A 23,757-nucleotide genomic window follows, 5' to 3' on the forward strand; every position below is an offset into this window, starting at 1 on the left:
GCTGGTTGCTCTTCAGCATGAGTGGAGCCTTGCAGCTGCCGGTGGAGGCCTCGTCAGGGTCCTCGCAGTAGATATTGCCGGGGCCTTCGACAAGGTCTCGCACAACGGCGTCCTCCACAAGGCTGAGCGGTGCGGCATAAGTGGCCCCCTCCTTGCCTAGCCCCGGAGCTACCTGACAGACAGCTACATCCGTGTCGTCATAGGCGGCCAGTCTTCACCGACCCATCGAATCCAATCTGGCGTGCCGCAGGGCAGCATCCTCGGCCCCACCCTCTTCCTTCTGTACGTCAACGACCCAGAAAACCACCTGCCTGATGGGGCGAAGCTTGCTGTACACGCCGACGACACAACTCTCTACAAATGCATCACCACTAGACTCAGATTGCCAGAAAAGAGCAATCCTCCAGCAGGCAGTAGACTCACTGGCAGCTTGGGGAAGCAGGTGGAGGATCAAGTTCGAGCCCACAAAGTCGCAGGCATTGGCCATCAGCAACCACTGCTCGCCAACCCCACTGAACGCGATACAGTTCCAAGGAGCAGTCGTGCCAGCAGTTGAGGAGCTCAAGCTTCTTGGCGTCACCTTCGACAGGCAGCTGGCATTCCGCAGCCATATCCGACAGCTTGCAGTACGCGGAGCCCAGCGGCTCGGCTTCTTCTGTAAGGCATCAGCTGTGCTAGACCCAAAGCACTGGGCAATCGTGAACCGTGGCTTTGTCCGCCCTGTGTTAGAGTATGGCATGCTGGTGTGGATGAGCGCAGCCCCACCACCTTGGCACCCCTCACTGCTATCCAGCGCCGTGCCCTGCACATAATTGGAGGTGGATCATGCCTCCTGAGCCTCGACATTCGCCGTACCGTAGCAGGGCTCTGCTTTCTGTACAAGCTGCACTTTGTGGAGGGTCCGGAAATGGTGAAAGCCATTCTGCCACCATCAGCAGCCGCACCGCAATGCCGCATGTCTACTCGTGAGACAGCCAGATCTGCAGCACATCATCCATCACAACTCACCAGTATCCTTCCTCTTCAGTCACGAAACAACACCCTCCGCTCATTTCCCCACTCCCTCATCGCAATGTGGAATCAGCTCCCACCTACCCTTCTGCAGTCTCCCCCTTCTCGCAGAGGTATGCACACCTTCAAGAAACAAGTCAACGACTACTTGCGGCGCAGCAAGTGGGAGTGGGCCACAGACAGGCTATGATCTCTCCATCGAAGCCAACACACCAGCCTAATTATACTGACCACACTCCAGCTCCCTTCTACCCCTCTTTGATCCCCCTCGCTCAGCCTTGTTATCCGAAAAGCCGGTGCTTCCCTCTTGGATGCACATGTTTCTTTTCTCCTATGTATCGGCGCACAGGAGTAACGATGATTCCGAGACCTTTGTTCGGAGAAGTTACTTTTGCCCGGCTCCTACTTTTATCAAATATACCACCGCCCCCGGTGTCCGAGCATACAATAATTCGTTCCATGATTTCTACCCTGCTTTTCATTGAAAAACCTATCTGCAAGACCTCCGAACCAGTTACCGTGCAAACCATAACTTGGCATAAACCACCCTTTCAGGTGATCTACGGATATCTCCCCTCATAAATTCATAATCCCCTCAAACGAGGGATCTCATATCCGCTAAAAATCCTGTGGATCTCCTCGGACAGTGGGTTGGACCCAGTCATTCTACTAGCAGTCCGTGCGCCAAGGGGTACTCAAGGGGTGATTTTATTTGCAACCGCGGGAAACGAAGTCACCAAGACGCCTTCATTTGAGGCTTTTGGAATTGAAGAATTTATTGAATTTAGGTATGGCTCTCGTCCCTTCTAGAGAATTAACCAAGACCCTGTGGGAGCAGAAGGAGACTTCTTTGGCTTCGTGAATACACTAGCTATGCGGTGGTCTAGTCAGTTTGAGTGTGTGGTTCGTGTTCAAAGTGTTCTAAGCCGCAGTTCACTCTAAGGTCATCGTGGTCTGGATACGTCTGGACTTGAAAATGAAGGCTGGAAAGGGACTGCCTGGTGTGTCCGAACGGTATGTTTTGCACTGAAGGCATTTTTTATGAATTGTTGAAAGTGTCTACTTGTTCGAAATGCAAAAGAGATGGGCGTAGGTCCTTGGCCCACAACACCCCACTAAACAAACTATGACCTGTCGTGAAATTATGTGAAATTGATCAACACAATCATCCACAAATTATCCTATGCCAAAGTACTGCAATATGGCGGTAAACAAACGCCTGCCCACACACGCAAGTACAGCTGCAGTGGTGGCTTCTACTTCATTCTCCCGAGTCAAGCTCCGCATGAAGACATCCAAAAAGAAGATTGCCTGATGAGTCCAGCGGGGACGAAACGTACGTCGCAATCGAGCTATGTCGTTGCTGTGTCATCATATATTTATTTATTTATTTCACTCAACTCGTGGTTCATGACCAATTGGCACGCAAAGTGCGAGAGAGAGGTGATAGCCAACCACGGCAAGAAAAGAAAAGCAAGGAATATAGAAAAAGAGAAGAAAGAAGGATAGACAAGAATCCATCAATGAGATCCTATCGTACTACATTATGCGATCGGAGTGCATTTTTAAAGCTGGAAAGACATTTTGATGTCTTAACATGCTGGGGAAGTTGCAGCCAAAGGCTGTAGGACAAAAACAGAGGAGAGTTGGTAAATGGGGCTGAATTAGCACGGGGAAGTGAGAGACTATTACGAGTGGACCGGGACAGAGAAAACCAATTGACCCGCGCTCTGCGAAAACCGACCTTAGGTGCTTCGTAATTTTTTCGAGAAAAAGAACAAAACGTCACGGTCTGTCGATTTTTGAAGATCACAAGGTTAGAGTCGTGGCGGAACGAAGCAGAAGACAGTCGCTAGCTCAAATAATTGCTGTGGGCTTCTCCCAGAGGTTTCATCCGAACTCCTTTACGATGAATAGTCATTTTTGGCCTGGTCCAATCGCAGTTCTGATAACAGCAGTGCCAAGGAGAGTTGGATGTGGAATAGCAGGACGCAACGCTGATCGAGCTGGACGGCCATGCGGAGGAGAATTTCGATCAGGCGTCAGTTTTGCCACCAGCCCAGCTCCTCAATTCTGGCACTAAACAGAGTGCAGACCAAGAAAAATCGGTTCAAGTACTGTCTACAATCCAGGAGGCGCGCGACAAGTTTGACAAGGGCTGTAGTTGTTCCGCACTGGTGCTGTTTCAAGAGCGTGACACTTGAAACCTTGCTTTGCATTTACAGCGCACACAGCGCACGTCCTGACCAAGTCAGAGCGCTGCTTGTGTGTAGGCGAAAAGCTAGACGTGCTCAGGAGACGTGGTGAGGCTACCCAGCGCGTCCAGCATGCTGGGAGATGTGATAGATGGGGCTCAACAATACTACTCTGAACTACTGAATGAAGACTACAGTCAGTGGCTGGTGTGGAAGTCATGTACATGCATGTCAGGAAGTCTTTGTGTATGCCACCAGCCCAGGATCAAGCCCTGGGTGCTGAAATCTGTGCAGGCTGCTGTCAGTGCAAGTGAAATCAGCCCAACACAGGAATTGAATGAACTCTGGAATGCACTGCCTGTGGAAGATGTTGTGGAGCTGAAGCATGTTATACTTTATAGAGCATTATGCTATAGCTCATGGCCTCCCTTAACCTGCAGATCCACATGGGCACAACAAGCCAGTACCAACCTACATGTATTTGCCCAGTATCACTACGAAGAAGCTTGTTCACCAGGCGTTCACAAAGCCTGGTGGCAAAGCTGCATACAGTACGTTTGGCAAGATTTGGAAAAGAGACTGCCATGATATCACCGATTATGAAACAGTGTGTGCGGCAGATGTAGACATAACTAGATGTTCTACTACCAGTACCAGATAAAACTATCAATATCCTTTAACCCGGCATTGATCCGAGCTTCTTCACTACTTTGCACCTGCCTCTACCCATCACTCTGGCTGGCATATCCTCATAGAGAGCCAAATACCTCTTTCAGCAGATTCGTGAGCAACACCATCCACAGAAGAGAGAAAGAATGTGTCTATCTCCACAACAGGAAGATCTTATGCCATCATAAACCTTTCCTTTTGAAGAATATGACATACAGATTTATTCTGCAAAGTTTGGCTGCAATCATGCTGCTTGAATTCTCACAGCATTGGCTCCAAAATGTAGCATAAAATCCAGGATTTTTGTTACTTTTCCTCAAAATATTGTAGGAAAAGTGCAAAGAAATTGTCATTGTATCTAACTGAATATGTATGCAATCCACCTCAAACTTCACCAGAAGTTGAAGAAAGGGTCATGTGTCAACAATCCAGCACAAACTCAATTTCGCCAAAATAGCACCTAAGGTCGGTTTTCGCAGAGCGCTGGTCAATTGAATACGGAGAGATGAATGGGAATTTTACCTAGGCGAATTCTGTGGATCAAAACGCAAAGCTGCTGTTTGCGATTATCTTGCAGTGGCTGAGTATTGCTGATACAATAGAGCTCAAGACTAGGATATAAACGCTGCTTGTTAAACAAAAGAAGAAATTTATGTTGGATTTCAAGTTTGTTCACAAGATGTTGACTTAGACTACACCAAGACTGACATGCATACTGGAAAATAGGTAATAGATACGAGCGATAAAACATAGAAGGGCATGTATTTGGCAAATGAGAACGATGAGGATATAGTATGCCGAGAACACTACAAGTTTTCTTGCAAATATAGTCTACATGAGGAGCCCATGTTAGACAGTCGTCAATAATTATACCAAGGTGCTTATGTTCATGGACAATTTCTATGGTCGATGAGCTGCCAGGACATGATAAAGACACATTGCAGAACTGATCACTAGCACCGCTACAGAAGAACATCACTTTGGTCTTACTAGTGTTCGGTCTCAGCTTCCAAGTCGACATCCAAGAAATGGTGGAGTTTATCTTTTTCTGGAGGTCATTGACTAACAATTGCTTGCAACTACTTGAAGCGGAAACTGTGGTGTCATCGGCGAACAGTGAAACATTAGGGACAGACATCGGTAGATCATTGACGTAGACTAAAAAGAATAGTGGCCCCAGGATTGACCCCTGTGGCACACCAGAATTAATTGCCTGGGGAGACGAGAGGGTGTTGCCGACGCGTACAGCCTGTAACCTGTCAGTTAGGTAGCTTTCAAAGAAACAAAGCAGGTTGCCACCAATGCCATAGGCACCCAACTTGGCAATCAGGCCTCTATGCCAAACAGTGTCAAAGGCTTTCACCAGGTCAAAGAAGCACATGCCAGTATGTTCTTTCAAATGTCGGGACTGCATGATGTTTTGGATTAGGTGGACTAGGTGCAGAGCTATGGAGTCCCCTCGCCGGAAACCAGGCTGCATGGTATGCAAGTACGGGGACAAGTGTCGATATAGATGATCGTACACAATGCGCTTAAACAGCTTTGAAATACAGCACAGTAGGGAGATGGGTCTGTAGTTCGTTGCATCCGACCGGCAGCCTTTGCGCTTATAAATTGGGACCACTAATGCGTATTTCCATGCGGAGGGAAAGATTCCAGACGACAGAGAGATGTTAAAGAGCAGCGATAACGGATATGCTAGGCTGTCTTTAGAGGTGTTTCAGGATTTCGTTTGGTATACCATCGTAACCAGGAGACTTCTAATTGGGGAGACTGCGTATGTATCTGGTTACAGTACGGGATGAAATCGTCAGCGATGTAAACGTCGACACTACAGGTATTTGGTGGATAGGAGGAACTAACCATTCAGGTCTATCCTTAACGCAGAAGCTGGTAAACTGCTCATTCAGAGCATCAGCAATATCAAGAGGCGCAGTGGCGGAACTTTGGTCAGACCGTGTGATTGCTGTTGGACTAGAGCCCAGTGACGATGCTGATTTACGAAGAGTTCTTATAAATGAGTGAAGTGATGGACGCTGGCTGTCGGTGAGAGAAGTAGTAATGGACTGGATGTATTCTTTATGGGCTACACGTGATAACGTTTTTGCTATATTCCGCTGACGTTTGTACTGCGTATCATTAGCCGGGGTAGGGTATTTTTTATAGATGCTGTAGAGGTCATGCTTTCTCTTAATGCCTGCCCTGAGCACTGGTGTCATCAATGGTGGATCCTGGCGTGAAGGGCTGCTTCGGTCTCTGGTGGTTGACTGGTGATCGCGGTGAGAAGAGCAGACTGAGAGAGACGATTCGAGGACAGACGAGAAGTTAGAAACGGCTGTATCAATATCAAGGCCGCATAAAAGGTCACTCCAGTGAGTTGCGGCAATTTCAGCATTGACGCCTTCCCATTGCGATTGAGTGAGCAAGTGATGGCTGAAGGGAGGCGGTGCAGTGTCAGATGTGGACTCTCGAGACTGTGCTATGTCTTTAGCTATGGAGAGCCTGCCGAGGACGATTAAGTGATCGGAGGCACCCAGGGGGGTCAGGGATTCAATGGATGTGAACCTCTCGGGAATGTTTGTGGCGACCAGGTCCAGGCAGCCACGGGGCCCATTGACATTGGATGTAAGATGTGTGGGGAACGTAACAAGTTGAGACAGTGCTATGGAGCGAAAAAGGTTACACAAGGCAGAGCCTGCAGCAGATGTTAAGTCGGAGGCACACCAGCTCTGGCAATGGGCATTAAAATCACCAGTTACAATGGCAGATGATGGAGCAGGTAGCTTAATGAGAGCAGTCCGCGGAGTGTCTACAAAATATTGTAGGTCAGCAGCGTGCTGGTTAAGGGGTCTATACAAGCAGGCAAACGACAGTGGTTGGGATGAACCTATGGGAGCAGCTTCAACAGCAATTGCTTCAAAGTTCTGTTGGCGAAATGAGTGAATCTTTCTCATTTTGCTGAAGGCGGTAGTGAGCACCAGGATGGCAACACCCCCATAGCCTCTGAAGGGGTCAGGGTTAGAGGGAGTTTGCGGTCGGTCACGGCGGAATACTGCATAGTTCGGCATGTTAAGGTATGGTTGATGGTGAGCCAAGTTTTGGTGATGCAGATAATGTCAGGCTTCTTGGCATTCACAAAGGATGGAGAGTTCACCGAGTTTGTTGTTTATTGAGCGTGCATTTATCACCGCAACAGACACGCGGGAAGAAGATTGAGTAGAATGGTTAGAGGAGCTGGAGATAGGATAGAAGTGCTGTGCAAAAACATTTAGTGTAGAGTCCAGGCTCGAGGAAACGGCTGAAGTAGTTGGAGGGTGTGGGTTGAAGGGGAGAGCGTTGGGATTTAGGATGCATGTACTGCTCATTTACCTACACTGTGTTAGTCTTTCCAAAATTAATAATAATTGAGCCATTCCCTGTACTGTATTGTCCTTGATGAAAAGGGAGCAAAATAGCCCTTGGCGGATTATGAACGGTAAAATGCTGAATTATGCTTTCGTTATGTCCAAATTTTGCCAGTGATTATGCTACAGTATGCTGGAATTATGCCAATGATGGTGCTATACTATGCTGCGGTCCAGTTTAATGGTATGGTGAACTCAGTACAAACAGCCCTTGCCGGATTATGCTCGGTAAATTGCTGAATTATGCTTTCCATTATGCCAGTGATTATGCTACGTTAACAATAATTTTTATGCTGGAATTATGCCAATGATGGTGGCACACTGTACCCTTGTACTCTTGTTGCACTTAGCAACGTTACACGAATGAAAGCGATGGTGCAACGTTACACGAATGAAAGCGATGGTGCAACGTTACAGGAATGAAAGCGATGGCAGGGCTGTAAGGCTCTGGCTGATTTTCTGACAGCAGCCTGTAGGTATATAAGTATAAAACCGCCGCCACACGACTGGAACCTCAAGATGCGGACATTACAGACTGGAACCTCAAGATGCGGACATTACAGACTGGAACCTCAAGATGCGGACATTACAGACTGGAACCTCCAGATGCGGATATCACAGACTGGAACCTCAAGATGCGGACATTACAGACTGGAACCTCAAGATGCGGACATTACGGACTGGAACCTCAAGATGCGGACATTACAAACTGGAACCTCAAGATGTGGACATTACAGACTGGAACCTTAAGATGCGGACATTACAGCCAGAACACAATGATGCCTGCTCTACGGTCCTCACGTGCTCTCCACGATAACGCTCTTCTCATTCTCATGATTTCGATAGACAGTGGGAAGAGGTGCAGCAAGGTTTGACAATGCTTTGACAACGCACGTGGGTTAAATACCCGTACATCGTAATGCCTCCCACAATCCACCGACACCGATATCTAGGCAAGCGTGGTCATCAGTTGTTGGCGACCGACGCGGAAACCGCTCCCTGCCCAGTGGATGGAGGGACGGCTGAACGGACATAATATGTGCAGGGAACAACATGAAATCGTTGGAGTGCCATTTGTTTGGAAGAATGCAAGAATCTCTCATCATTGCACCAGCGAGTGTCAGTGTCAGTGCAAGTGTGATAACTGTTCAATGATGATGTCAGTGCAAGTGTGATAACTGTTCAATGATGATGTCACTGCAGTGCAAGTGTGATAACTGTTCAATGATGACGGCAGTGCATGTGGCAAGTGTGATAACTGTTCAATGATGATGGATCCTTGCTGTTGTGTACCCTGCTGTACTGGAACTGGTCGTAGTCACACACATCGTGTCATTCAGTCATACATAGAGACGATCTGTTGGCTACTCTCTTGGTCTCCACCCTACGGGAACAGCCAACCTATCTGGACCCATCCCATAAGCTCTCTCCCGGCGCTCTCTCGTGCTAACCTTTGAAATATGTCAAACATCATTGGTAGGGCTTGGTGTGATGTAAAAGAAAGCCACTTCCTTTCCTACATTGTCGGAATCGGTCTATGCACCAGCATAACATGTACTTCAGGCGTGGCCAAAGAAATCACACCCGCAAGTCAAAACTAGCGCCACGTTTGCACTCCAATGACTTCATGCACGTTCCTAAAACTGATTTCGAGGCCGAGGGCCGCATCAGCCGCATGAGACTTGGCATTGCTTTCGTCACGTGGGTTGGCCAATTGGATTTCTTTGGCCACGACTGTTCAGTCATCATGTACTAGTGTTTAATATGGAATGACGGCAAGTAGTTATTTCTGTGCCAAACTGTACTCTGTAGTGTGTAAAATGCATGGTGCAGTGGAACACCTAAGTACACATGTACTGTACTGTGTAGTGTGTAAAATGCATGGTGCAGTGCAACACCTAAGTACACATGTACTGTACTGTGTAGTGTGTAAAATGCATGGTGCAGTGCAACACCTAAGTACACATGTACTGTACTGTGTAGTGTGTAAAATGCATGGTGCAGTGCAACACCTAAGTACACATGTACTGTACTGTGTAGTGTGTAAAATGCATGGTGCAGTGCAACACCTAAGTACACATGTACTGTACTGTGTAGTGTGTAAAATGCATGGTGCAGTGCAACACCTAAGTACACATGTACTGTACTGTGTAGTGTGTAAAATGCATGGTGCAGTGCAACACCTAAGTACACATGTAATACAATCATCATATAGTTAGTATGGCCCTAAGGATAAGTCCTTGTTCCCAGAGATTAGTTACCAGGACAACAGGCACTTCGTACATAACTACTCTCTCACACATGCAGTCATCTTTAATCAATTATGCTCTATTTCTGATTCCTGTTATCATGAAGTATATAGTCAGCCATCTCTCTGTCCCCACGTCGTTTCTCCACTGACCAATTTTGTCATTATCAAATGTCAGCCTTCAGCATATCCCTGCTCTATTTGAGAGCGATGGAAAAACGGATTTACATAAGAATTAGCTGAACTATAGTCACCATCAGTGCACACACAGGTGAAAACAGCTCAGTAACATGCTTCACCGCACTTATACATTGCATCCAGCACAACACATTGAGCAGCAGACAGCACACAGGCACACTGTGAAGGCCGGGTCTCCGTATGGATAACAAAAACAAGACTTCCGAATAATGATGATGAAAATAGCGAAAGTGCAGTGCAAAGTACACTAACAAGTTGTATACCGTAATGACGTAATGACGTAATGACGTAATGACGTAATGATCCGGCAAGGCAATTGCAGCAGTGGTACATGGTGTAAACCTTGGTAAAGTGTAAACGCATCATGTTGTGCAATGATAAGGAAAACAAGTGCAAGATCAGTGCAGACACACACACACACACACATTCTGTGCTGTAATTAAAAAAGAAGGCATGCAAAGTAAGGTGCAGTTGCGACAAAGTGTGTTCCTTACTGATACAGAAAAACAAAGTCAGAAAATAGAAGAGCATGAAAATACGTTGCCGACTCCAACCATGTAGAATACTAGAGGCGAAAAGCAACAAAAAAGCAACGAAAACAGCTGGCAATAAAAAAGCAACGAAAACAGCTGGCAGTGAAAAAGCAACGAAAACAGCAATGAAAACAGTGATGAGCGGCACAAAGACCACAGTGTGATCTCACATCATGGATAAAAGTAATGAAGTGAATGATCAGTCCACACACCCAGCCACACACGTATTCTGTGCTGAAGTGATAAGAAAAATGATACAAGCGAAACAGCAGTGTACACAAACACATCATGTTGTGTAACTGTCACAGAAAACAAATGAAAACATCACTGCACACACACCCACGCAATCATATTGCAGGTCGGTAGTGATGTAGGCTAGCAAGGGAATAACAATGACAAAAAGCTCACTGCGGTCTGGAATGATGGGTAAAAAGAGGGAAACTGTGGGTCACACAAACAAATTCTGAGCTGTATTGATGAGAAAAATAACAAGCGAAACTGCAGTGGAGTAGTTCACAAACATAATAATTGTGTCATGTAAAATAAAAGTAAAAAACAAGTGAAATCGCAATGCACACACGCACACATACATTTCCATGAGGCAATGATGAAGACTAGCAAGTGAAGCTGCAGTGAAATGCACAAAGCATGTTGTGATCAGAAATGATGGATAAAAACAAGTCGAACTGTTTAACATGCAAACAATCATGACAGTGTGTTCTGTTCCGTTGTAGTACGAAAAGCAAGCCGAACGGGAACTTCAGGGCAAATACACACATGGACATCATTGATGACGAAGAATAGCAAGTGAAATGGCATAACACACAAGCACTTTGTGCTACAAAAATAGCTAGGCAAATTTTGCAGGCGGCAAGAAGTGTACATGCACAAACAAACACACACACTCGCGCACACACACACACACACACACACACACACACACACACACACACACACACACACACACACACACATATACAAACACACAAACAAACACTCATACACATACATACATTCATAAAACAACTTAAAAAAGACGAGTGAAGGCCATAGTGAACACAAACACAAATCCATAGTGCTCTTCAATACTGAGGCAAACAAGTGAAGGATTTGTATGCATACATGCATGGCATATGCAAGGGAAGTAGTAAACAACAAATTGCCACAATGGCCAATTTCTAGCCAGCATCACTACGAATTGATAATGGAAGACATCAGACACTGTTCCGACTCTGGCGTCAGTGACCATGACAACGATGACCTGGTTGGAGAGTGTAGTCACCTTTAACCTGTATGTGATAAACAAACACATACATGATGTACACATCATTTATACACACGTGTACACAAATACATGTACACACACACACACACACACACACGCACACACGTGCACACACATACACACACCATGTACCATGAATACGCCCGTCGCAAAAGAAGCACAAAAATATGCGAATGCACTGGACGTGCACCCACAGATTTTCTCTAAAAGCAAGGATAGCGAACAAAATGTGAATGAGACAGATCAAGACTTGCGCCAGATAACTCTCTAATCCACACACCTGGCGAAGCCAGGTGAATCGACCACCAATGCACACCTGGTCTACACCACATGGAGGACATCTGCATAAAACGGCAAAGACAGTTACCTATGCACATCCTACACTTGCTGGGGTAACCAGTGTAGACAGCATGCTGCTTTGATAGAAGCAGACACTTAGATTCACTGGTACCTTGAAGTGAAAATGGAGTTACTTTACCAACCAGCCTCGGCTACTGAGTACTACCAACCCAGAGCCAACAGACATACCAACAACCTCAGTCATGAAAGATATTATAGTAAGGACACACTGGATTGTGGAGCCGAAACTAGTCCAACTTCCAAATGCTTACACACACACACACACACACACACGCACACACACACACACTCACTCATGCACGCACACATGCACACACATGCACTAAACACACTTCAGTGCATACTTGGTCCGTCTAGTTAAAATTGGCGCATATCTTCGCATTTGATAATAAGTTGATTTTTCGGTGTTCTGCCTCTGTTACACGGCATGGAAGCACTGATTCACCGTTCTAACACAACCATTGTGCATTGCTTCCGACCACATGGCAGCACAAATCATCACAGAAGCTGCGATCGGTTCGTTTGAGTCTTTTCACTGGAGCTGGCGCCAACGAACACTTCCGTCAGCGCAAGAAAACGCTGCAACCTCTGTTCCAGTCCATAAAATAAGTCGGGATGTTCGCATTTCAGAGCGAAGGAGAATACACTTTCTGCTCACTTCCAGCTGTCTGGTGGCGAGAATGGTTGACCGCAGGGAGTGATAGAAAAGCTGGAAAAGTGCTTCGCGAGCTTGAATTTCAATGCTCGCACATTACAGCGCCCAGTGAAGAGTTATCACCAGCAAATCGCTGACGAAGAAACTACAGCTCATGTAGACATCTCCAGAACATGATACCAATCTGGCAGACACACTTTGAAGCTCACAGAGGACCGGGCAAAGGAGCTAATCAAAATATACACCAAGTCCTGAGGGAAACACTCGTGCAAAGGACTTTCAGGAAACCAGCCGAAAAGACTGGTGCAATGCGTTGTGACTTAGGAAGTGAGGTGCAGTAGATCTACACATAGGTGTTACATCAATCAAGAGGAAGCTATCACTGCGGCCAAACAATTTTCAAGCAGTTGTCATGGCAACCGGCAGTGGTGATGTGATCATATAGGAGTGTGCTGATCACTGACCTGATTAGACTCGATCACTCTCCTTCAGCAAACTGTTCATCTGCTCAAGCCGTGTTGTGTACAGTTGTCCATAACCCTTGACGATGTTGCACAGCTTGATGTAGCCATCACGCTCCTGTGCCATGATGATATCCAGCAGCTCACAGTTGTGGGCTTCCTTACCACGGTACTGCTCAGTGATCATAAGCTTGTTGATCTGAGCAAGATCCGTAAAGAAGCCGTGCTTCTGCGCTTTGCCACGTAGGCCAGCAGCACCTAGTGATTGCAGCCAGATGTGGATATCAGCAATGAAGATGGCGTGCTTGAATGGGTTCTTCAAGAACGTCTCTGAAAAGCAGAAAAGAACGTGATCATATATTGCTGAGGCCAATGTACAATCTGATCCGGTACTGTTTCGGCCAAAGCAGCAAAGGCAGTATAAATGATCTGCAGACAAAGTGCCTGTTACGTCAAATGATCAAATACCCTTAGAAACTATTCCAGCCCGTCAATTTTATTAAATAAACAACGAGGAGATAAAAGCTTTCCCTGATAAGTCTTTCATGAAAATTGATTAGGACATTTTGCTTTTAGATTCATCATATTCTTCTCTTTTTGTTTCGTATCCTCTGCCTCACTCATACTATTCTTGACTTGTTTTATCGGTTGAACGTGTCCTTATCGACATCAAGCTTTTAAGTTGTGCATTTGCCTCATAATGCATGCTGCCAGAACACTCTGGTTGACTTTGCTATGAATGAAGGCACAGTTTTCACATCTGACAATAACGAGATTGTTTCAATACTTCTACACCTAGATACCTGACAGTAACGAGATTGTTTCAATACTTCTACACCTTGGTAGATCTACCTGCCGTGGAATTTGCATTCACGGTGCTTGCAGAACTTTTCTCACGGTGCGTGCAGTACTTTTATTCTCTCCAGCACATTTCAAGACAGGATGATACAGATTTTGCTCTCGATCGTTTTTGCTCTCTCTTTCATTTTTAAAACTCACACTTGTGAATTTCACTGCTGTTGTTCTTCGTGTTATTTCTCTAACTTAGATTTTCTATGATAGCTCCATTTTGTTTCAGTGTCCTTTAGTACAACAACGATTCGTGATGAGTGGTGCACGAAAACTTGTTCGAATCCTTGTTTTCTCTACACAATTTCTGCATATTTTCATCGCTTTATTGTACATTGTCTCCACCGTTTCACATTGTATGAATAAAGTGTACACAAATGTTGATTCAGCTTGTCTAATTGATTGCGGTTATCAAATTATTGTCTCCTTGCCGTTTGTTTAAGTATACTTATACCTCTCCATATTCACCCTATCATCCCTACAGCCCAACAAACTAGTCACGTTGGTCATACATGTACATGTACGCAGAACTAACGTAAGTCGTTGTTACTTCACTACAAAATGGCATGTTCTTGCATGAATCGGAGAGTGATGTGTTCCTGACAGAGTCTTGTTCAACTTTTTGTTAGGATCGATCGTGTACACATACAGCACCGAGTACTGCTCTCTTTACAGGAAGTATGGAAAAGTGGTGAATAAGTGGTGAATATCAAGCAATATCCACCACTTCTGTAGATGGTGAATTGCATGTGGGTGAATATGGAATGAAGTATAAGCCAGTGTATGTAGAGCAAGAACTGAAGGTATGTATTTTTGTGTCTTTTCGTGTATGTATATAGCATACAGACAGACTAAGACAACAATGGTAACAGCACACAAATTGAAGGGCAGTTGAGTGCAACTAGATGAGAACAGTATAAAGAGAGCAGTCTTATGTTAAAAGGAATAACGCACCTGTTTCTTCAGAGAGCTCCGCTTCATCCTCCTGATACAGGTTTGCAATGCGTTCGTCCGTTGACCACATGGCATGGCTGAAGATACACACACACACACACACACACACACACACACACACACACACACACACACACACACACACACACACACACACACACACACACACACACACACACACACACACACACACACACACACACACACACACACACACACACAAACACACACACACACACATTCAAAATGAACAAACATGGAACATACTAACTATTTGATGACATAAATCGATACTTACACACACATGTAGATGCCTATATTGCTGGCCGCACTCCTGAGCGCATTCCTGCTCACACTCTTGCCAACGCCCAAACTCCTGCCCACAATCCTGTCCGCACACTTTGCCCACACTCCCCTGCCCACACTCCCCCCCCCCCCCCCCGCCCACACTTCTATGCCCATACTCCCCTGCCCACACTTCTCTACCCAATCTTCTCTACCCACACTCCACTGCCCACACTTCTCTGCCCACACTCCCTGCCCACACTCCCCTGCCCACACTTCTCTACCCACACTTCTCTGCCCGCACTCCCTGCCCACACTCCCTGCCCACACTCTTCCCTGCCCACACTCCCCTGCCCACACTCCCCTGCCCACACCCCCTGCCAACACTCCCCTACCCACCCTTCTCTACCATGGCTCCGGGTTCACGGATATGTGTTTACTGGCTGACATTATGCCATCCTTGGTTAGTGCACCCACACAGTTACTGGCCACAGTGTGAGCGGGTCTAGCTTCCCCAGTTGACCCCCTTTTAGAAGAACAGTGTACACTCTGCCCTTACTCCCCTGCCCACACTCCCATGCCCACACTCCCCTGCCCACACTCCCCTGCCCACACTCCCCTGCCCTCACTCCCCTGCCCACACTTCCCTGCCCATACCTCTCTGCCCATACTTCTCTGCGCTCATTCCTGATCACACACCTGCCCACACTCTCCTGCCCACCCTTCTCTGCCCACACTCCCTGCCCTCTTTTCTCTGCCCACACTTCTCTGTCCACACTCCCTGCCCACACTCCCCTGCCCACACGTCTCTGCGCGCATTCCTGATCACACTCGTACCCACACTCCTGCCCACCCTCCTGCAAGCCTTTATGAACATGCTCATACTCCTCCCCTCACTTCTCTGCTCGCATTCTTGATCACACCCCAGCCAGCCTTTCTGAACACGCTCATACTCCTCTCCTCACTTCTCTGCTCGCATTCTTGATCACACTCCTGCCAGCCTTTCTGAACACGCTCATACTCCTTCCATCACGTCTCTGCTCGCATTCTTGATCACACTCCTGCCTACACTACTGCCTACACTTCTGCCTGCACTACTGCCTGCACTACTGCCTACACTTCTGCCTACACTACTGCCTGCACTTCTGCCTACACTACTGCCTACACTACTGCCTGCATTACTGCCTGCACTACTGCCTACATTACTGCCTACACTACTGCCTACACTACTGCCTACACTACTGCCTACACTACTGCCTACACTACTGCCTACACTACTGAATACACTTCTGCCTACACTACTGCCTACACTACTGCCTACACTACTGCCTACACTACTGCCTATACTACTGCCTACACTACTGCCTACACTACTGCCTACACTACTGCCTACACTACTGCCTACACTACTGCCTGCACTACTGTCTGCACTACTGCCTACACTACTGCCTACACTACTGCCTACACTACTGCCTGCACTACTGCCTGCACTTCTGCCTACACTACTGAATACACTTCTGCCTACACTACTGCCTACACTACTGCCTACACTACTGCCTACACTACTGCCTGCACTACTGTCTGCACTACTGCCTACACTACTGCCTACACTACTGCCTACACTACTGCCTGCACTACTGCCTGCACTTCTGCCTACACTACTGAATACACTTCTGCCTACACTACTGCCTACACTACTGCCTACACTACTGCCTGCACTACTGTCTGCACTACTGCCTACACTACTGCCTACACTACTGCCTACACTACTGCCTACACTACTGTCTACACTACTGCCTACACTACTGCCTACACTACTGCCTGCACTACTGCCTACACTACTGCCTACACTACTGCCTACACTACTGCCTACACTACTGCCTACACTACTGCCTACACTACTGCCTACACTCCTGCCTACACTACTGCCTACACTACTGCCTACACTACTGCCCGCACTATTGCCTGCACTACTGCCTACACTACTGCCTGCACTACTGCCTGCACTACTGCCTACACTACTGCCCGCACTATTGCCTGCACTACTGCCTACACTACTGCCTGCACTACTGCCTACACTACTGCCTACACTACTGCCTACACTACTGCCTGTACTACTGCCTACACTACTGCCTACACTACTGCCTACACTTATGCCTACACTACTGCCTACACTACTGCCTACACTACTGCCTACACTACTGCCTACACTACTGCCTACACTACTGCCCGCACTATTGCCTGCACTACTGCCTACACTACTGCCTGCACTACTGCCTGCACTACTGCCTACACTACTGCCCGCACTATTGCCTGCACTACTGCCTACACTACTGCCTGCACTACTGCCTACACTACTGCCTACACTACTGCCTACACTACTGCCTACACTACTGCCTGCACTACTGCCTACACTACTGCCTACACTACTGCCTACACTACTGCCTACACTACTGCCTACACTTATGCCTACACTACTGCCTACACTACTGCCTGCACTACTGCCTACACTACTGCCTACACTACTGCCTACACTACTGCCTACACTACTGCCTACACTTATGCCTACACTATTGCCTACACTACTGCCTGCACTACTGCCTACACTACTGCCTACACTACTGCCTACACTACTGCCTACACTACTGAATACACTTCTGCCTACACTACTGCCTGCACTACTGCCTACACTACTGCCTACACTACTGCCTATACTACTGCCTACACTACTGCCTACACTACTGCCTACACTACTGCCTACACTACTGAATACACTTCTGCCTACACTTATGCCTACACTACTGCCTACACTACTGCCTACACTACTGCCTACACTACTGCCTACACTACTGCCTGCACTACTGCCTACACTACTGCCTACACTACTGCCTACACTACTGCCTACACTACTGCCTGCACTACTGCCTACACTACTGAATACACTTCTGCCTACACTTATGCCTACACTACTGCCTACACTACTGCCTACACTACTGCCTACACTACTGCCTACACTACTGCCTACACTACTGCCTACACTACTGCCTACACTACTGCCTACACTACTGCCTGCACTACTGCCTACACTACTGAATACACTTCTGCCTACACTTATGCCTACACTACTGCCTACACTACTGCCTACACTACTGCCTACACTACTGCCTACACTACTGCCTACACTACTGCCTACACTACTGCCTACACTACTGCCTACACTACTGCCTACACTACTGAATACACTTCTGCCTACACTTATGCCTACACTACTGCCTACACTACTGCCTACACTACTGCCTACACTACTGCCTACACTACTGCCTGCACTACTGCCTACACTACTGCCTACACTGCTGCCTACACTACTGCCTACACTACTGCCTACACTACTGCCTACACTACTGCCTGCACTACTGCCTACACTACTGCCTACACTACTGCCTACACTACTGCCTACACTACTGCCTACACTTATGCCTACACTATTGCCTACACTACTGCCTGCACTACTGCCTACACTACTGCCTACACTACTGCCTACACTACTGCCTACACTACTGAATACACTTCTGCCTACACTACTGCCTGCACTACTGCCTACACTACTGCCTACACTACTGCCTACACTACTGCCTATACTACTGCCTACACTACTGCCTACACTACTGCCTACACTACTGCCTACACTACTGAATACACTTCTGCCTACACTTATGCCTACACTACTGCCTACACTGCTGCCTACACTACTGCCTACACTACTGCCTACACTACTGCCTACACTACTGTCTACACTACTGCCTACACTACTGCCTACACTACTGAATACACTTCTGCCTACACTTATGCCTACACTACTGCCTACACTACTGCCTACACTACTGCCTACACTACTGCCTACACTACTGCCTGCACTACTGCCTACACTACTGCCTACACTACTGCCTACACTACTGCCTACACTACTGCCTGCACTACTGCCCGCACTACTGCCTACACTACTGCCTACATTACTGCCTACACTACTGCCTACACTACTGCCTACACTACTGTCTACACTACTGCCTGCACTACTGCCTACACTACTGCCTACACTACTGCCTACACTACTGCCCGCACTACTGCCTACACTACTGCCTACATTACTGCCTACACTACTGCCTACTCTACTGAATACACTTCTGCCTACACTTATGCCTACACTACTGCCTACACTACTGCCTACACTACTGCCTACACTACTGCCTACACTACTGCCTGCACTACTGCCTACACTACTGCCTACACTACTGCCTACACTACTGCCTACACTACTGCCTGCACTACTGCCCGCACTACTGCCTACACTACTGCCTACATTACTGCCTACACTACTGCCTACACTACTGCCTACACTACTGTCTACACTACTGCCTGCACTACTGCCTACACTACTGCCTACACTACTGCCTACATTACTGCCTACACTACTGCCTACATTACTGCCTACACTACTGCCTACACTACTGCCTACACTACTGCCTACACTACTGCCTACACTACTGCCTACAGTACTGCCTACAGTACTGCCTGCACTACTGCCTGCACTACTGCCTACACTACTGCCTGCACTACTGCCTGCACTACTGCCTACACTTCTCACATCGACGAAGGCATTGCCCAACTACACCACAGACAGTGCATCTGTCCTGTCCTTGTGCGTCTGGAGGAGCATGACTGAATTTAACCGACTCTGGCCCATTGTGGAGCGGAGATAGGACTTGATTCTCCGCATTGCTGAGAAGGATCTCTCGCTGATGGCGTTGGTAGCTGGGCTTACCAGAATCAAGCGCACCAGCTTCATAACTTCAGACAGAAACTGCCTCTGAGATGTGGAGTAGCCGCGCAAGAACTTCAGCACAGACCTAAACGTGACATCGTCATCAGAGGTCAGCTGCGTCTGAAGGAGGGAAAACTGGGTCAGAAGGAGGTTGGAGTCGAGATCCTCGCCGTACAACTCTGTCACTGTCTTGAACTCGTCTGTAGCGTCAACCCCTTTGGCACTCTTCAAGAGAAGGTTCTCCATCTGCGTGTATGTGGCGAAGCCCTTCTGATTAAACCGGGTCTGGATGGAGGACTTGGCACTGTCAAGCACTTCATAATACAGCTGCCGATAGTGGCCTTCCGGGGAGCTGGGGTGGTATGCTGGCTCATCTCCACCTTCAAACCTCTGTGGACGTTTGCGTTTGCGAGGGAACTGCGGTTCAGAGACATCAAACTGGTGACTTTTTGCCACAGTAGCCTCCCAGAACATCGAGAATGAATTCTCTGTTCGCATCTTTGTGATTGTGTTCACCGTCAAACGTGCTATTTGCTGGGCTTCGGCAGCAGACATTGTTGAACTCTGGAGGGAAACAGAGAGGTTGTCACCATGTGCCAGGACAAGACGGGCCAAACTGATTCCAAAGAAGAAGTTGAAAGTCTCCATTTGAGCCTTCACTCCGATTACGCGAGCACGCACGTCGGGGTCCACACTCCCAGCCAGAACTTCATCCCACAGTTCTTGCAAGACCAGGTACTTATCCAGGATGCTTTGCAGACTCTTGCCTCGCACTGTCCAGCGGGTCGGGCACAGCACACGGAATCCTGGTGTGTCGGGCGAGATCTCACCCTTCAGGACGTCAAATCGGGCATTCCGTTTTTGCGAGTACTTAATTAACTTGCTGATCTCGCTGGTGACATCGAGGGAATCTCTGGTCAGCACAGTCGTCTTGATGGTGTCGCACATTGCCAGGTTCAGAGAGTGCCCGTAGCAGTGCACAAAAAGAGCCCTTGGCTCTTCATCTCCCAACTGCTTCGCGACACCAGATCTGTGGCCAGCCATATTTGAGGCACCGTCGTAGCATTGGCCTCGGCAACGGTTGAGTTGGAGGTTGAGTCGCAGCATGCAGTCCCGGATAGCCGCAACGATCGTATCTGCAGATATGTTGTCAATCTGGCACAAACCAACGAAATCTTCATGATCTTCCAACTTTTGGTCAACCCACCGGAAGCACAACGCCAGCTGTTTCTTGTTAGATATGTCTGCGCACTCATCGGCCATTACGCTGAACACCTCAGCAGTATGGATGGACTTGGCCACATTCCGGAGTATGCTATGCGACATTAGCTGAAGGATTTCGTTCTGGATTTCGGGGGAGCAGTACTTATCCACTCGTCGCTCCAGCCAAGCACGCAACTCGGGAGTATGTAGCTTCTGTAGTTGCAGCAGTTGCATAAAGTTCGACTCTGCATCGTCGTGGCCACACAAGGGAAGACCTTGGCGACCCAAAAACTTCATGTTCTGTAGGATTCTGACGAACATTCGCCGATTCAGGGCTTTCTCCTTGGCATGGGCTAGACTTAGCGCCTCACCAAAGTCCTGGACAGTCTGCGGTAGCACAAGCATCACCTGGACAGCGTCGATATGACACAGCGACTTTTCGTGCCGGCGGAACCCCTCCGTGGCATCTTTCCAATTCTTTCCAAGCCTTAGAAATGAAGGCCGAGTCCTTCGATGGCGCTTTCAGATTCCCTTGCTGATCAGCAAAGGAACACAAATGGCAGGTCACAGAATCCGTCGACTCGTCGTAGTGCAACCAGTTGAACTTATCGAACCAAGCTGGTTGAAACGGACGCTCAACGATCGATGTTCGCCCGAAACTTCGCTTTGGAAAAGCAATGTTCCGAGGCTGATGAGCCTCCATGGTGTCCACACAAGCAGCAATCAGAGAGGAAAAAGACACACAACTACGAGAATTCTTTGGAAAAAGTGGAACACAAAAAGCAGCGGATCAGCGAAGGCGTGAAAGCGAAAAGCGTCCGGGGATGTGCATCACACAGTGTACATGGTCGTAGGCCATACCGGTAGCCCTATATGCACGTACACTCGCATGTGTTACGCGTAGGGCTCCCTGGTGCAAGCCAGGAAGTCGTACGACCCCCTACGACTCCCTGGACTCCATGCAGCCTTGCAGGGCCTTCAAAAAAACGTGGTCGGACGAAAAAGTGGTCATGTCATTAAGCAAGCAGTGTAGGGAAATTATTGCCACTGCCTACTGACCAGTACTTTGGCCGAGTGGTTGTGGGCTTGCCTGCGAATCCCAAGGTTCTGAGTTCAAGACCAGTGCTGACACCAGTGAGCGTGTACTTTGTTAACAAATGCTGTGATGCAAGCGTGAAGCACTTTACATGCAGTTAACTGCTCTGACAACCACTGTCAACTGTGTACTCACTACACTGTATTCATAGTGAGGGTAACATAGATGCAGCTAACGAGGTTTGCACCTTGTCAGGCATTGCTTGTGATACTTACTAAGTCACCCTCACTGTCACGTGCTACATCTGCCACCCTGGTATCTCAGGCATGGTGGTGGCCTTGTACAAGCAAAACTTCCTAAACTGGTTGTGTTTCTCAACACAATTGCATAGCGGGTTTGGTTGCGTATCTGCGATCTTTACTTTCTTCTGCTTATGTACTTCAAATAGGGAAGGGTATTTTAAATAGGATCTGGGAACTACACAGCTCAATAAGACCTTTCTGGTTTCTAGGGATGACGACACCGCCACATGAAAATACCACATGAAAAGACTACATGAAATGACCACATTCAAAGGCGTCAGATGCCGCTTTTTTACGGATGGAGAGGAAAATTCAGATCCAACAATATAATTATGGGAAAGGTGAAAACCCACTTTCTGCATCAATGTTGCCCTGTTTTCCACACCTCGTGTTCCCAACTCACTGTGGTGTACAGCACAGTTGAAACAATTCTCTTCAAGTCAGGACTTGATCATGATACATATAGCTATCATTGCACAATCATGGTCTGAGAACTCAGTCACTGGGCCGGCCTGACTCATTATGTTGGAAATGGTGCAGTACATTTCACTGAACTTTACACAGGACTGATTCAACGGTTCTATACTTCATTGTTGAGTAATGCATGCGTAGAACTTACAGTGGTGAAGTGGATAGGAAAATCCCACAGCTGCCATCAGCAGCGTGATGCTCAGCATGGCCTGATACATTCAACAGGAAAGAACAGAAAACAAATTTTAAAACTATCCCTGTCTCTGTGCAGAAGTATTCGATTATAGGAACGGGTATCAAATCATCAAGGTTAGCATAACACACATACCTAACCAGTCATGTGTTCATTATCCACAGTGAAAATAGTTCATTTTTTCGTATAGAATCCCATGCAAACAGAAGTTCTCTTTGAGACCTGAGCAAGCCCATGGATCAAGTTGTGTTGCAAGATAGTGTGAAGTAGACATTTGCACACAAGTAAACTAACACTAGCATACAGGGAGCACACATGGTGTATTGAGCGCATTCAACTTTACCAGCAGCATCTTGCCGAGCGGCAGTGGACTGACTGGCTTGATCAGAGTGTGACTGGCTGCCAGAAGGAATGCTCTCTGCCGAGTTTGATTGAACAGCGGTGGCAGTAGCTCCGGCGGAGACCGGCTGGTCGGCTTGCACCCGACGCTTCCGGAATATGTCCGGGAAATCGGTGGCCAGCTGCAGTGTGGAGAGTAACAAATATACAAACAAGCAACAAACTTGGCTCTGATATCAACATCAGCTAGTGTCAATATCATCGACACCACTGAGAGTGAAATCAAT

At 47.5% G+C, this 23,757-nt stretch overlaps 1 protein-coding gene across 1 annotated transcript in view; it reads right to left on the reverse strand.

Moving 5' to 3' along the window:
* Nucleotides 1–9,887: 9,887 nt before the first annotated feature.
* LOC135827620 (uncharacterized) overlaps nucleotides 9,888–23,757 on the reverse strand; it is a 134,277-nt gene continuing 120,407 nt past the window's right edge. Inside the window, exons 10-14 of the mRNA XM_065340086.1 lie at nucleotides 23,475–23,652; nucleotides 23,087–23,147; nucleotides 14,823–14,899; nucleotides 13,023–13,349; nucleotides 9,888–11,547 (exon numbers count right to left, since the gene is read on the reverse strand). Coding sequence (XP_065196158.1) covers nucleotides 13,027–13,349; nucleotides 14,823–14,899; nucleotides 23,087–23,147; nucleotides 23,475–23,652 — 639 coding nt within the window. The 3' untranslated portion in view covers nucleotides 9,888–11,547; nucleotides 13,023–13,026. The remainder of the gene's footprint in view (nucleotides 11,548–13,022; nucleotides 13,350–14,822; nucleotides 14,900–23,086; nucleotides 23,148–23,474; nucleotides 23,653–23,757) is intronic.

This window comes from Sycon ciliatum, chromosome 11 (genome assembly GCF_964019385.1).
Source record: "Sycon ciliatum chromosome 11, ocSycCili1.1, whole genome shotgun sequence".
In the NCBI taxonomy this organism is placed as follows: Eukaryota; Metazoa; Porifera; class Calcarea; order Leucosolenida; family Sycettidae; genus Sycon; species Sycon ciliatum.